Source organism: Ammospiza caudacuta, chromosome Z, assembly GCF_027887145.1.
Source record: "Ammospiza caudacuta isolate bAmmCau1 chromosome Z, bAmmCau1.pri, whole genome shotgun sequence".
Taxonomy (NCBI): Eukaryota; Metazoa; Chordata; class Aves; order Passeriformes; family Passerellidae; genus Ammospiza; species Ammospiza caudacuta.
In genome coordinates, this window is record NC_080632.1 from 20,948,156 (window position 1) to 20,964,246 (window position 16,091).

The 16,091-nt window shown below is 45.5% G+C and overlaps 1 protein-coding gene across 1 annotated transcript; it reads right to left on the reverse strand.

The window, feature by feature from the left end:
- Positions 1-6,196: 6,196 nt before the first annotated feature.
- SMU1 (SMU1 DNA replication regulator and spliceosomal factor) lies at positions 6,197-13,057 on the reverse strand. Its single transcript, XM_058823584.1, has 12 exons — positions 12,920-13,057; positions 12,468-12,678; positions 12,208-12,360; positions 11,478-11,588; positions 10,986-11,114; positions 9,887-10,006; positions 9,379-9,495; positions 9,082-9,209; positions 8,235-8,361; positions 7,695-7,862; positions 7,281-7,433; positions 6,197-6,635 (listed from the first exon to the last, which is right to left on the reverse strand). Exons 1-12 carry the CDS (start codon positions 12,943-12,945, stop codon positions 6,537-6,539), a joined length of 1,542 nt encoding a protein of 513 aa, XP_058679567.1. The 5' UTR covers positions 12,946-13,057; the 3' UTR covers positions 6,197-6,536.
- Positions 13,058-16,091: the final 3,034 nt, after the last annotated feature.

Below are 16,091 nucleotides of genomic sequence, written 5' to 3' on the forward strand. Positions count from 1 at the left end.
GAAAACAAAGTAATTATAATTAATAATAAAACTAAAAGTAGATCCACATCTCAGGTAAGTGCTAAGTGCTTTAGGTCTCTGCCATAATGGTGGGCATTCCTGAGCCAGAGCCAGTGTGTCTACTGAGACAGCCCCTGAGAAGTCTGATGCTTCCCTGCAGACAGAACTGGTGAGGCAAGTGTCAGTACGGGTGGTTTCCATGGATACTCCAGGTACTTCTGAAGAAAAGGCTGGTACCTGTACAAAGTGTGCACAGGTGGATGACCAGCTGCAGCAGGTGGCTGAATGACAAGAGACAGTCGGTTGGCTGTGCAGTATATAGAGGGGCTGAAGCAGAGATAGGTAGGTGGATTCAGAGCCACTGTGGATACCACTGAGCCTGAGGCACCCTGCACCCTGGGGACCCACAAAAGCAGGCCTCCAATTCCATCTCCAGCCTTCAACTTGCAGACCAAAAACACAAATCTGATGCTTTAAAGGCTTTAGATGTCCATGAGCAAGGCCAACAAAGAAAACCTCACCAGCAGTGCATTGTGATTACTGTAAAAATAAAATCAAGTGGTTGTAGTGGGCACTGAGTTGTCCATTTGCCAGCCTAACAGACAGTCACAAGGGTTATCCTGCCCTCCAGGAGCTGGGATCCATGGTGTTGCTAAGAGGGTACCCTGACCTGTCATACACCACTACCCCCATCACTTTTTCATACGGGAACAGATGATGCCACATGCCTGCAGCGAGGTGGCCTTCGGTAGAGAGTCCGGCTAGCAGGAGGGGCGGCCAACAGCCCACTGCAACTGGACGAGCACCCCTCGGCGTCTGTGGCCTCGGGCTGCACTCGTGGCGGACGGATTCGCTATTGAAGCTAACCCGCGTCAGCCAGGGAGTGACCCCAAACTGGGGGGAGGGTGAGTGCAATAAGGTTTTATATGGGGAGGAAAACATTGGCGGGGATTACATAAGAACCAATAGGGGAGTGCAAGGGAGTGATCTTAAGATAATAGGCATTAAAGGAAGACCAATAGATACAATATAAGGGAGGGGCCCCAGAGCCACAGCCAATCAAGTCTCCCTGAGAGCAGAAGATTCTGGAAGAGCAGGAGGGGTAGGGAGTGATTGACTAGGCCCAGGGAGGAGAAACAAGTCTACATAAAAGGGAATGAGGGGAGGGGAAATTACCTAACAGAGGGGATTGACATAACAAGTGGCAGGAGTTGCCATGGGAACAGAACAACTGACAGGGCTAAGGCGGGAAAAACTGGGAGGGCAGAACCATTACAGAACAATAGGGGAGAAACTGAACAAATTAACAAAACACACTACAACACATGCCAAAAAATAGGTGAGATCAAGGAAGACTATAAGACCCTGGCAAGGCAGATGGAAAATACCACAAGTCATCCCCATGCCCAAGTCATCTCCTTCTCTGTCCTCCCTGTTAGAGAAAGCAGGACAGCCAGAGACAGACACATTGTGCAAATCAGTGTCTGGGTTTGTGGCCAAAAGCATGAAGGTGGTTTTGGCTTCTATAACAGTGGGTTGTGTTTTTATGATTTTTAGCCTGTTATGGGGGAAGGAGATTCCCCCTGGCTAAAATGGGCAAGAGAATCATTGGCAGCACTCTGGCCAGTCAGGTGAGATGGGCTTTAAACTGAAGGACTTGGGAGGCAGGGTGCAAATGGCAACGATTGTGCCACTGCTTCCTCCTGAGAAGCAGGTTATAGCAACCACTGCAGAGTCAGATGTACCTTGGCTGCCCCTGGAGTTGAGGATCAAAGCATAAAACACATCATAGGTGCTTATGGCTGCGGTGAATCCTCTCACATCCCTTCTAGGAGACCCCATTCCTTGATTATCCATGAAGTGTCAGTATACAAAATGATGCAGCATGAGGAATGAACAAGAGCTATATATATATATATATATATATATGTGTGTGTGTGTGTGTGTGTGTGTTCACAGGGCCATGATCTCGCTGCAGTGCTGAGACATAGTGGGATAGCTCACATGACTGGAATATTGTCATGGATGGGTATGTCCTTTTTAGAAACAACGGAGACATGTCAGAGAAGCAAGGTAGTGGAGTTTCTATTTACATGAGAGAGGAACAGGAATGTATCAAGCTCTACCCAGGAACAAATTAACAAACTGAGAGATTGTGGGTGAGAATTATCCAGTGTGCCCTGGCAGCCAGGAGGATCAGTCCTATCCTGGCATGCATCAGGCACAGCATCACCAGCTGGACAAGGGAGAGGCTTGCCCTGCTCTGCACTGGGGTGGCCCCATATCCAGTCCTATGTGCAGTTTTGGGTGCCACAGTGTAAGAAGGGCATTAGGCCAATACAGAGCATCCAAAGGAAGGAAACTAAGATGGTGAAAGGCCTTGAGGGGAAGTCATATGAGGAGTGGCTGAGGTAACCTCAACATGAGAAAGAACTTCTTTTGAGGGTGGCAGAACACTGGAACAGGACATGGACTCCCCCTCTCTGGAGATATTCAAAAGCCATCTGCTCTAAGTGACCCTGCCTTGGGAGGGGATCGTATTAGATCTCCAGCAGCTCCTTCCAACTCTAACAATTCTGTGATAATCAGTCCAGGAGGATCATGGAGTGCATCAATGAGAATTTCCTGACCCAACTGATAGTGGAAGCAACTAGGAGAGGTGCTCTGCTGGATCTTGTACTCAAAACCAAAGAGCTCGTTGGGACTGTTGGGACTGTCAAGGTCAAAGGCAGCCTCAGCTGCAGTGACCATGAGATGGTGAAGTTCAGGAGACCGAGAGGAAGAACTAGGACGAAAAGCCAGTTCTCAACTCTAGACTTTAGAAAAGTAGACTAGTCTCTTCAACATCTGCTTAGAAGCACTCCAAACGATAAGGCTCTGGAATGAAGAGCCTAAGAAGGTTAGTTAATATTCAAGGCTCACCTCCCCCAGGCTTGAGAGCAGTCCATCCCAGTGAACAGCAAGCCAGGCAAAAATGGCCAGGTCTGTGGGAATGCATGAGAACTCCTGGTGTCCTGGATTGCCAAGCTAACTGTATTTTATTTGCCATCTGCATGGCAGCTGTCTTCTGTAAAGTGGGCAGTTTTCCTTATCTCTTCCACAACCACTCCTCCCTCTGGGGAGTCATCTGCTGATAATAGGCTGTTGAATGTCACTGCATGACTGATAAGAACTACATCCCACTGTGAGATGCTCTGCCCAGAGGGAGGAGCCAAGCATTCCTACCCAGATATAATCGCGAGATTCTGGAACACATGCATGTCTTCTCCACTGCATTAGCCAGAGGAACAGCTGCTTCTTCCACTGAATCTTCAGAGGAAGACTACACCCTTTCTACAGGATCCCTGTTCCAACAGAATCACACCTGATGCTCCAGGAGGACTGCAGCCACAATTTCCATTGGACTGCTACCAATACCCTGACCCACAGGATGTCAGGTTGTGTTCTGACTCTGTCGGTGTTGTTTTAGTTTACTGCATTATTTTCTTCCCTAATAAAGAACTGTTATTCCTGCTCCCATAGTTTTTGCCTGAGAGCCCCTTAATTTAAAGTTCATAGCAATTCAGAGGGGCAGGGTTTACATTTTCCATTTCAGGGGAGGCTCCTGCCTTCCTTAGCTGACAACTGTCTTTCGAAACCAAGATACCTGGTTTAACTAGAACATAAGAAGGAATTATCTGGAGGGTATAACCAAGGCTGGGTATATTGAGGGGAACACAGATGTGATGTGCTACACAGATGTGGCATCCAGAGATTAAGTTATGGAAGCTAAAGCTTAAATGGATAACGAGGGCCTCTGAAGTACAAAAGTGGGAAAGGGCAGGGGAAAAATGGGGCCATTACAGAATTAGATGGAGCATCTGGTCACACATGACATGGAAAATGTTGAGGTGCTGAGTACCTTCTTTGCCTGTCTTATTTAGTGACAACATAAGCTCTCAGAATTCCAGAGATCAAGAAGAAAGTGTGGAGCAAGGAGGATGTTCCCTTGATGTAGGGATGATGACATCAGAGAAAACTGAAGATACACAGAATCATGGGCCCTAGCAGGACACACCCACACATGCTCTGGGAGCTGGCAGATGTCATTGCAAGGCCCCTCTTGACAGTCTTTGATTGAGCATAGTGACTGGGAAAAGTGCTCAAAAAACTGGTGGAAAGTAAATGTCACATCTGTCTTTGAGGAGGACAAGACAGGGAGATCCTCAGAAAACAGTCTGTCAACCTCACCTCAATCCCTTGGAAGGTAATGGTGCAGCTGGATAGAAACCATTTGCAGGCACATCAAGAGCAGGAAAATCATCTGAAGGGAGGTTTTGTCAGGAGGGATTCACCAAAGGGAATTCACACTTAACCAACCTGATACATTTTACAGTGGAGTGACTGACCCGGTACATGACAGGAGTGAAGTGGGCATGGTGTCCCTGAACTTCCGTAAGGCACTGTTTTCCACAGTAATCCATGCAGAGAAGGTGCTGAGGTATGTGATGGGTGAAAAGTGAAGTGGGTTGAAAACTGGCTGAACACCAGGCCCAGAGGGTGGTGATGAGTGCAACAAAGCCCACAGGGAGGGGCAGTGTCCCAGGGTCAGTACTGCCTCAGCAAGAAGAGGGAGAAGTAGCTGATAAAATAAGAGTTGCCATGCAGAGGGATGAGCTGGCAATATCATGAAATTCAAGGGGAAGTGCAAAGTGCTGCACCTGGGGAAGAGCGCCCCAATGGAACTGCACACGTTGGGGACACTTGGCTGGAAAACAGCCAAGAAGGAAGATGAGGGTCCTAGTGGACACCAAGCTCTTTCTTGGAGAGAAGGCAAATGGTATCCTGGCTGACAGCAGTGGAGGGAAGCAACCCTTCCCAGCTACTCAGCAAAAGTGAGGACAGACCTGGAATGCTACATCTGGTTTTGGGTCTTCCCATAAAAAAGGGACAGAGTTGTACTGGAGAGAGACCACTCAAGGGTCACAAAGATGCTGAAGGAACGGGAGCATCTCTTCTATAAGGAAAGTATATTAAAAACATTTTGTCAAGATCTTCCCCCTTAATAGAAGCCCATGGAGCTTGTCAGATATCACTGACAGATACTTCTGTTTTTTCAGGCAGGAAAAATAATCACTTTTTAGTATCTAAAACCCTCCTCTGTTAGCACATCTATGGAAGTATAAAACAACCTGGGAATTCAGACATTATAGCTCAACAGAACTGAACATCACACTTGTAGCAAAGGGGCTGTGTGAGAATTCCAGCTGAGCTTTCTCTACATTTCCCCACCCCACTAAAGACACAGACAAAACACTTAAAGTGGAACTCATTTATTAAGTTGAAGACAAGTTATTATTGTCTGAAAGATTACTACAATAGGAAAGCATTCTACAAGAGATGAGGACAGAACACAATATAGCAAATTCAAATCTACATGCATTTGATTCATCATTACAGGAAAAACATCATTTTTCTGCATACTAAAAAAGACAGTCACATTTTAGAAGACTCTGGTGTACATTCAGAACAGTGTACATTAGTCAGAATCTCTCAACAAAAAAATCATGTGCTTCAAATTGAAGAGCCTGCAATTTTTTTATCTTTTTAAAATCTTGTGGGACCCCTAAGCATAACCTCAGCTAGGTCCACAGGCATATGAAATTAAAAAAAAAAAAAATCTTTAAAAGACTTATTTAAAACATTATCACAGCACTAGGAACGCAACCTATGTAAACATGCAACTTTTGCATGTTTTAAAATATTGATCCCCTGGAGCCTGTTTCAGATATAGCTGGTCTGAAAACACCTTGCACTTACAGAAAGAGGGCCCCGGTAATAACTCCTTTTAGTCTGGAAGTGAAGTAAAACAAAATAACAAACATAACAAAACAAAAATCCCCAAACAAAATCAAATGTATCTCACTGCCACATTAGGCAGGTTTAGTTTATAGTAGGAAGTGCTGGCAGATGGGGAAGGGTAGTTTCATCCTGAGGCAGCTGTGTGACACTATTTTCCAATATAATTAGAAAAATGATCGTGTAAATTGAACACAGCAAAGCCCAATGGCATAGAAGTAACCCCATCATCAAGCTGATGATACTGTACCCTCATCTGCATTCCAGGAAACTATTCCTGTTTCAGCAGTGGGGAAGAGACAGCTTTCCATTCCACATTTTACTCAAAAAAAAAAAAAAAAAAAAAAAAAAAAAGCATTTTGCTGCATTCTAAGAAGTCAGCAATCACTCACAAGCGTGTACAGCTGCTGACTCAATGAACTTGAACAAACATTGTAGGAAGAGTACAGACTTCAGGAGGCAGAGAAAGCATTCTCACTGAAGTTGCTTCAACTACTCTAGTAAAAATAAAAGTATATGAAATTAACTGATGCTATATTTATGCATCAATCCACTCTAGGGAGGTAAAAATGTAATTCTCTGGAAACCTGAACTGAAAATTGAGCAAGTATCACACTGCATATTTAGAACTTGTTAAAGCACGAACACTAGTAACCTGCAACTAACAGGCATGCTTCAGAGCTTGCTGCAAAATCAATCTATGGCTTCCAGAGCTTGAGGAGGCCGTCTTCACTGTAAGTGGCAATCAGGTTCTGGTGGGGGTGATGAGCAATGCCAATGACATCTTTTTCATGGACCTAGAGAGTAAACAGAAAGAGACATTAAGAGAGTCTTCCTTCAGCAGATTCAAGACAAATATTCTCTTCAAAAAACAAGTGAAGGAAAAACAAGTGAAGGAAAGCTGGACTGAAGGTTAAGGTGCTTTGTGCACAGAGCTAAAGCAGGGGCACACACCAACATTCAACTCGTCGCAACAATTTCTGACGTGGCAGTTACTTTTTGTTGGGCAGGGGAAGGTTCAGTGAAGGTTTACATCCACTGAAATCCACATCAAAGTGTTCCCTGTTAAATTTAGACATTCATGCTGGTATTCCTCTTTAAGTTCAATCTAAAGCAAATTTAAACCCCAAATTTAAACCTTTAAATCTGATGGCTTTTTCAGATTCTCCACCAACTAGAGCCCAGGTCAAAATATGCCCTCATTCAAGGAAGTCTGAACCAATTGAGTCTTTGCTTGATGGGTAAATACTTCCCTAATTTCTACAATTATATGGTTCTAAAAACCCCAGACACATTCTACAGCCAAATTCCTGAAATTCATTTGTTAGTAATCATGTTTGCTAGAGATGAAAGACTGCTTGGTTTGAGAATGGACTTCATAATGAACATTCACATCATCCCCGTGTTTAAAACTCTGGAAAAGCTAAGAGCTGAAAACTTACAGTCAGAGTTCTCTCCAGCTTGCCCGTCACTGTGCTGAAGCAGTACAGCACAAAATCTTCACCAACACAGTAGATCCATTCACCACGAGGTGAAAGTGCACAGCAGACGAAGTCACCACCTTCTCTCTTACCAGAGCTAAAACTTCTTACAATCTGTAAAGAAAACAGAAGGATTAATCAGCAGCATATCAATACCATGTTTAGGGCATGTTTAAAGAAGTACTAGGCCTGTTCAGAACACAGATCTCTCCATAGCTTCAAGAGCTTTCTGTGTTCTATAAACTTGAGTTCAGAATAGTTTGCCATGCAAGCAAACCAGAGAAATCAGTTTTAACCCTGCTAGGTTATTAACTAGGTCTTCTGCATTCTTGAAATGACAGAGTGACCTGGAGGGCTACCAGTAAGACCACATACCTGTCCCTGCATATTCATGATGACAACTGTATTCGATCTGTTGCAAACAACAAAGTGTTCTGGGTTTTTAGGCAGCAGAATGACACTGTTCACAGTAATGTCTGTCCCTGCAGTGCTACCAAGGGACTTGAAGGTGTTGGAGCACTCTGTTGTCTTCACATTCCAAACCTAGTGTAAAAAAAAAAAAAAAAAAAATTAGTTTCAAGAAATGAAAAAGAAAGAGCTGATATGCAATTATTGCACATAAGGGAATCACTACATCATAGGACAGTCAGTTTAGAGTCTAGAACAAAGCAGAACAGGCAGGGAGCACTACACTTATGTCTCTGTTTCATAAATGCAGCACAGACATGCTCTGCAAGAGACTGTGATAACAAATCTCATCTGTTCTCACACAAATCTACAGCAAAGTCACAAGCACACTCATTACTGCAGATAACCCCCGAGTCCTTCCCCAGTGACTGCAACAATTGTAACAAAGCAGGGATAAGACAGCAGGAGTCTGAAGGTATTCTTTACAGAGGGTAAATGCCATCTTACCTTCACTGTGCCATCAGAGGACGCACTGATAATATAGTGGCCATCCTGGGTAAAAGTAGCTTCATTGACAAAGGAAGAATGACCACGGAATTCCTTAAGGGTTTTCCCAGATTTTAAACCATGAATCCTGTAAGACAAAAGAGGTGAAAATGAGTAAGCAAATTCCACTCAGTAACCAAATAGGATCAGAATTTTGCACTACATGAACAGTAATCAACATTTTCCAGATGCTAAGAACTGTAGGAAAAGGGGTTTGAGAATCCTTTCCTATTAAGATTAGAGCAGTGTTTGAGTATTTTTCTGGGTGTATTTATGCTCACTTCTAACCTATCCTGCAATGATCCTTAGAAAAAAAAAAAAAAAAAAAGAAAAAGGAAAAAAAAATAAAAAGAGGAGGGAAAGAAGAAAGGAAGGTATATTCACCTAAATAATTTTAGTATCTTAACACCTAAAAAACTAACTATTGGGTTAACATCCCTACCCAACATGTCTTCAAAATAAGTCGAGTCAGATCCCTCAAAAGGTGTACAAGCTGAAGTACAAAATGCAGGAACTATTGAAAAAATCCCACCCCACCAAAAAACTCCAACCAAACCTAACCAAAATATCCTTCCCGACACCCAAACAGGATTTTCCCAAGAGAGGCAATGGGATCTTGAACCCTGGAGATTTTGAAAACACAGCTGGACAAGGCCCTGAACAGGCTATCCTAACTGACAGGCCAGCTGTGCTTTGAGAAGCACAGTGGACTAGAGACCCCTACAGGCCTGGATTATACTATCTCATAATTATACTGCTTAATTAGAAAAACCTGTTTTCCGTTCTCCCACATTATCAGTTTATTTACCTGATTGTCTGATCGAAAGAAGCACTAAGAATTTGACTGCTGTCTTTAGAGAAACTGAGGCATGTAACACCTTTACTGTGAGCTCGTTCAAATCTTCTCAGGCACTGACCACTCTGGATTTTCCACACCTGAAAAGGAAACAGCAAGTAAGTGATTACTTTGTTATGAGAACACATGAGCTTCAACATCAGAGCAAACACATATGTTAAATACATGTTAACGAGAACATTATTGGTATTGCAAACTGATCTTTTTGGTCACCACCTCTCCCAACACAGTGTACAAAAATATTTGTACCTTGATCTTTCCATCCTGGGCTCCAGTTGCTAGCATTTCTGTATCTCTACTGAAGCACATGCACAGCACTGCATCATCCATCATCATGAAGTTATCTTGTGCCTGGTACTTCAGATCCTAAACAAAAGCAGAAGATTCATGGGTTACTAGTGAAATCAATTAAGTCTATTTTAAGGCAAAGTGCAAAAGCATTTACAGTTTTAACTTCAGTTATATTTTATAACGTATTCTAAATCAGACTTCATAGCCTTGTAATACAGGCTACTACCACTGTCACCATTTTAATGGCAACAGAAACAGTGCAGGAAGGTAAAGAAGTTATCACAGAGACAAATCTATGACAAACCAGAGAACTACACCCACATAACTACTCCAGACTGATATTTGCATCACCTAAACAGAATCTTTTCAGGTTCACAGGCCCTAAGAAATTAAAACAATTTCAAAGAATAGATCCAGGTGCTCTGGCAAACCAAAGTCACTCTGGGTGAAATAAGGAGTAACTTACCTTCCTAATCTTTCCAGTAGTGAAGTTCCATACTTCAATGAAGCCATCAACTGAGCCAGTAACCAGGTACTGTCCATCTGGAGAAAACCGAGCACACTCTACGTGTGACTTCTGCCCAAACTGTTTAAAAAAGAACATAAACAAATTTTAAGAAGCAATTTAAAATACTAAGCTCATTAAAACAAAACCACAGTGTCATTCTGATGGTAAAAATACAGTACTTTCTAGAGGTATGTATAATAAATTTAATGCTGAAGTACAAAAAAAAAAAAAAAAAAATCTGTCAATACACAGAGAGTTGCATTTTCAAAAAATGGTAAAACAAAACAAAAAAAACCTCCTTTTGGTCTGGTAACGTAAAATGTTACAACAGAACCTGCATGGTTACATCAGGAGCTGAGTTGGTATCTTTGTACTTTTGTTTTTGCAGCGAATTCTCTGCTAACAAACACCTTTTAAATCCCTAAAATTTAACTCTGTCAGACTTCAGAACTTAATAAATTTCTGAAGTTCATTTGGAGTAATGTTTCTCCAGTGTAATTTTTACAGAGAATGTTTGCTTTTTTTCAATGTCCAATTTTTTATTTCTAAATTTTTAAATTCAAGTGGCCATGACAACAGAAGAAAAAAAGCTTCACTAGCCCAAACAAAAACACAATATCAGTTATGACAAACAAAAATTCTAATAAAGCATTTTTAGCAAGTTGTTACTGAACTGATTTTCTAAGTTGAAGCTCATGGCTTCTGAAAAACAGTTTAAGACACAGGTACTTCCTCGAACAAATGAAGAAGGGAACTACGCCAATTCCTGCAAAATTATTGGTTCTGAACTGTGAAGTCAAAGATGCGATTATCTTAATCACAAACACCATAAACACCCAATCTTGTTAAAAGACAGATTTTAATCTGTCTAATCTCAGACTCCCAGGAAGAAAAGTCTACTGACAAGATAACGCAGGGAAAAGGGAGGAAAACACACAGGTGGGGAGTGGAGGGGAACGACTTACAACAGGGAAAAATAAGCACTCAGAAGATCTCCTCTTATCTCTCCACATTAAGCATGCAAAGGAAAGATCAGCAGAAACAAAGCAAACATTACCTTAATGTGCCGGCTCAGCTGCGTGGGGAACTTCTCCTCTTCTACGTCTTTCACAGCTGCTTTGCCTCGGAACAAGTCAATTGTCATACCGGGAGGAAGCAGGCCCTGGTGCTGCTGCCATTTCAGCGCCTTTAGGAGATGAAAGCCGCACCATTAGCCACCAGTTAACACAGATCGACCACACAGAAACACCGCCTGCACCGAGCATTCTGACAATCAGAAAGGGCTGAAAACACACCAGAAAACGTGTGTCACAGAATGTTATTCTCAAAGTGCACGCTGTGCTGCATATTTACTCTACTGGAAGAAATCTACCACTAGAGTGATGGCTTCTTCCACAACTACTAAATCCTTCCTACACGGGAAAACTTTTTTAAACTATACCACGTTTAAACTTTACTTTTATACAGCTGGAGACTCAACTACATCATAACTAGTTTTATACAGCAACAACCTAAAGACATAGCCATTAAAACATCTTTCAAGACTCACCTGCCCCAAGAGTGCCATCAGACGAGATGGAGGCACCACGCTGACCTCTCCAGCCAGAGCTTGTGCAATAGCAGCTCTCCTCTTCTCCTTGCTACTCCCATCGGGGTATGCCTGCAGAAAAGTTATTTTCATGAGGTTATTGTGCCAAGTAATTTTTTTTTTTTCTAAAAAAACCCCCTCTGTTCTTCTGAAATTAAAACCCCTTCCGTATAAATTTTCTGTTAGGAGCCCAAAAGAGGAGCTCCTCCCCCCCTTCTCTTCAATACCCACCTTAAATGCAAAGAATTATCAGGATTGGAAGAGATCTCCAAAATCAGGCCCTTAGCTAAGTTAGCCATTAACCCAACATGCTCTCACAAAGACGTTCAGACTGATGTTAGCAGTCAGAAAACATGCCTTGTTTTTACTGTTATTACACACAACCTGCATTTTCTTCTGCTGCCTCCATAACACTGAAAAGGCAAGCTGCAGATACCATCCTGGACAGGCAGGACACACGGCCAAAACCCCAAACTCCCAACAGCAGCACAGGTTTACTCCCTCCTGATAAAGTATCATGCACTACTTCCCAAAAACTTCACAGAAGGTGTAAAACCATCAAATGATGAAACTGCACAGTGTCACTCCCCAAAACAAGCAAAAAAAACCAATGCCGTGAGCCATCGGCAGCATGCAATGATGCTGAGGCTCCTGCAGGAGAGGTCTGTAGAGAAAGGATTAACCAACGTACCTCACGAGGATCAAAGTAAGATCTGGCCAGAAGGTTTTCCAGGTGGATGTAGCGCTCTGGCTGAGTTTGTTTCAGCATGATCATGGGATCTGTTTGCCTCAGCAGAGACCGGGCAGCACCCAGCTCTCGGAGCTCGATCAACTCCAGCACAACCTGCGCCCAGAGACAAGCGCCTGCATCAGCAAAGGGTTAGCGGAAAGCACCCCATGGAGGTTTCCACAAGGACCACAACAGCCCGCAGGAACCCCGCGTTTGCTCACCTGCTCATAAAGATCAATGAGGGTCTTGTCGGGCAGCTTCAGAGACTGTATGGCCTGCAGCACCGTGTCCCAGTGCCCGCTGTTGATGTCCGCCACGAAACTCTCAATGCTGTCTACGGTGTTGAGAGACACGGTGGTTTCCTCCTGCAGGGTGGCGAGCGCCCGGTGGAGGCTGTTTTCCTTCAGGTACTGCATGATGAGCCGGATCACGCTGCGGCCGAGACACAGAGCACGGTCAGCGGGGCACCGGACACACGGGCCGTGCTCCCGGGCCGCAACCCTCGGCCCCCTCACGACCCCGGGGCCGCCGAGGCCGCCGCGTCTCGCCTCCCTTCCCCTGCGCCGCTGGGGCCTGACTCAGGCCCGGGGCCGCCAAACCGCTCCCTCCCCGCTCCCCCGGCCGCAGGGGCCGCACGGTCCTTCGCCACCGCCCGCACCACCGGCATACTTACTCGGAGGACTCGATCTCGATGGACATCTTGAAGCGCCGCTGGTGCCGGAGCCGCCGCTAGCGGTAGTAGCAGTGGTGGTGTCGGTGTCGCCGCTAGGCCTTCCGCCCGCCGCTCCGCACGCCACTTCCTCTTCCCGTCCCGTGTCCCTGAATAAATAACGCGCGTGCCCGCCTCCGCCCCGCCCCTGGCCTCGTGACGTCACCCGGCCGGGACGGCCCCTCCCGGCAGCGACGGCGAGGCTGGCGCGCCCCCCGGCGGCGGAGCGGGGGCAGCACAGGGCCGGCCGGGCGGCGCGCCGAGCGCGGGTGTGCCGTGCTTCCCACAGGGATTCCTGCTTCCCGCAGGGGTTCCTGCTTCACACAGGGGTTCCTGCTTCCCGCAGAGCCGCAGCACAGCTCCAGTCGGCCCGCGGTATCCTGGCGTTTATCCGCAGTAGTGTGACCGGCAGGACCTGCGCTGAGTGTGCCCCTGGTGAGGCCAGCACTCATGGTGAGTGCTGTGCCAGTTCTGGGCCTCCCACGGAGAGGAGATGCCAGAAAGGCCTGGAGCTGCTGAAGGGTGTGGAGCACAGGCCCTAGGAGGAGCAGCTGAGAGAGCTGGGACTGTTGAGCCTGGAGAAAAGGAGGCTCAGGAGTGACCTTGTCACTCTGCGTGTCCCTGGAAGGAGGGTACAGCCTGGTGGGGATTGGCCTCTTCTCCCAGGCAGCCAGTGACGGAACAAGAGGACATGGCACCTCAAGCTACACTAGGGGACCTTCAGGTCAGACATCAGGAAGAAATTCTTTACAGGAAGGATTAGGCATTGGAATGGGCTTCCCAGAGAGGTGATGGAGTCACTGTCTTTGGAGGTGGTTAAGAAAAGACTGGACACGGCTCTTATTGCTGTGGTCTTGTTGACAAGGTGATGTTTGGTCATAGGTTGGACTCAAAGATCTCAGAGTTGTTTCCCAACCAAATTGATTCTGTGATTCCACCCACTGTCATTCATAGGGATCTCAGAAGATTCCCTGTGGTGGCACAGGCATGGCAGGCTGCAGGTCAGGCATTCTGGCAAAGACACACAGCAGTTCCTTGGCATGTTTCTTGGCACGTGCAAGTTTGTGGGTGCAAGTCCAGGGTGTTACTTGCAGTTTGCAAGCCTTAAAAAGCCATTGTGAGCTCTGCATCTCAGGAGTGTGGTCATGTATAAAAGAATGACAGTGCACAAAGCAATATGAGTAGGGAAATTAATAGCACACGTCTTGGCTGCTCTAATTATGGACCAAGAATTGGAAAAATTATAGTCTACTGGGTAGAGCCCTTCAGTGGTGCCTGGATGAGAAGACAACTCACCTTGGAACACACTGAAAGTGGCCCTCGCAGTTCATCTGTCCTGCGTGGACTCTGACTGAGGTAGCCCTGGTTAGTACTACAAGATGAGCAAAGCTCCCTGTGACTCTCCTGGCTGCACACAAGCTTCTTTGTCAGGAAGAGAGGCTCTTTGTTCCCTGGGCAGCACCAGGATCGTGCGGCTCATGGCTTTCTGGGCGCAGCACTTCCCACCTGCACCCCGTGATCCAGTGATACCACCCAGCCTGATACCAGAGCTAGGCTGCCAGTACATGGCGGTGTGGAATCCACAGTACTGGCCCCTTCTTGGATAGACTTCTTCTTGCTGTTTTTTCAGGCGTGTGCATTTTGCTAGATGAGCCATGGAAAATACAGCGGTGTGTGAGAAACTTCCTCCTTCTGCCAAGGAAAGCTGTTCTTTGCTGTCTCTGTCCCCAGAGTACTCAAGAAAGTAATCCAATAGCATGAAGTTGAAAAAACAGTGAGCGAAATACATGGCTAACATTCTTCATTCTGTTGTTTCCTCTCTGTGATCCCGACTAATTTTTTTTACTGCTTTTACGGAGGTGCAGGGATTACTTCAGGGAAGTATTGTTTAATCGTTCCAGGTTTATTGGTTTTCAATGACAGGTATATTCATGTTGTTTGAAGGTTGTTTTGAAAACAAGTCTGATCCAGACTCTAACAAAGAAAAGCCATAAAACCTAAAGATGGCAGCTATTTTTGTGCTGGCAGCACATAGGAATCTGGCTCAATTCCTCAGTAAATTCAGCTGGTGCTCTCTTGCTGCTCTCCCCCCAGTGTTAACAGCTTCTAGCAAGAAAAACCAACAGGTTTTGGTTGTTTTTTCCTGGCCCTGAGCTGTCCCAGTCCTCAGGATGGCATTTTTCTGAGGGGTGAATTCAGCTCAGGAGCCTGCTAACAGACTGGACTGCATGCTGGTTTACCTAGCCCTTCTGGCCCTCCTTCCCTGATAGATGCAGAGGGAGGTGGACACCCCAGGTAAACCTTCTTGTGCTCTCCATCTGAGAAAAGGGTCCCCGTGGTCCAAGTGCTATGCAAGCACACAGGAATCAGACTTGGACTTTGAGGCTAGACACAGCTACAGCCATCATCTGGTACTGGCAGCAGTCCAGTGTCTGGAACCCTCCAGAGATCCTTCCAGCCAACACTCACAGGATGCCCGCTCTGGCAGAGCATTACATAAGGCAAGAAGAGGTTTCTATTATATGTTTTGGCTCCACTGGAAGTGGATGCAAAGGGATATACACAGTCTTGATGTAGTTAGGCAACACAGTTATCTCTAGTACACTGGAGCTGACCCCAGTCCTTGTTGGTCCCAGGCCCATTCTTTAAATGGAAGGTGAGCAAGCATCTTGGAATCAACATTTTAATGCAATATGTTTACCTTTCTTTCTGGCAGAAAATTTAATAAAATTTTTTTTTAATACCTCCTGATTCAAAAGTAGTCAGTTTCCAGCTTTCCGCTCCTTGGTGCATCCTGCTGTTTTGCTTCTCTGGGAGAGCAGCTTGAGCACCAGGAGTGAGGTGTGCCTTTTCCAGCCAGGCCACCAGTCTGCACAGTGTGAAGCAGGATCCGTGAAGCGGATGAGATGCAGAATCACAGCCTACCCCACATCCATGAGGACATCACATTCCCCACCAGTCAGATGTCTGACTTCATGTGCAGCTGTCTGCTGCCCCACAAGCTGCAAGGCTTGTTTTCTACGCCCCAGAGCTGTGGTATGGCACCAGGAGGCCACATAAGCTTACAGTGACAATGATGTCCTTTCCCTGCTCTCTGAATTACTCTGGTGATCTACAGTGACGTTTGGCTTTTCTC

Excerpts from the sequence above, each read along its gene's own strand:
- SMU1 (XM_058823584.1), bottom strand. The coding sequence starts at position 12,945 with ATGTCCATCGAGATCGAGTCCTCCGA. Across the intron at positions 12,361-12,467 it reads TCATTGATCTTTATGAGCAG|GTTGTGCTGGAGTTGATCGA; the intron begins GTGAGCAAACGC and ends CTCTGGGCGCAG. Across the intron at positions 9,210-9,378 it reads CCCAGGATGGAAAGATCAAG|GTGTGGAAAATCCAGAGTGG; the intron begins GTACAAATATTT and ends TTTCCTTTTCAG.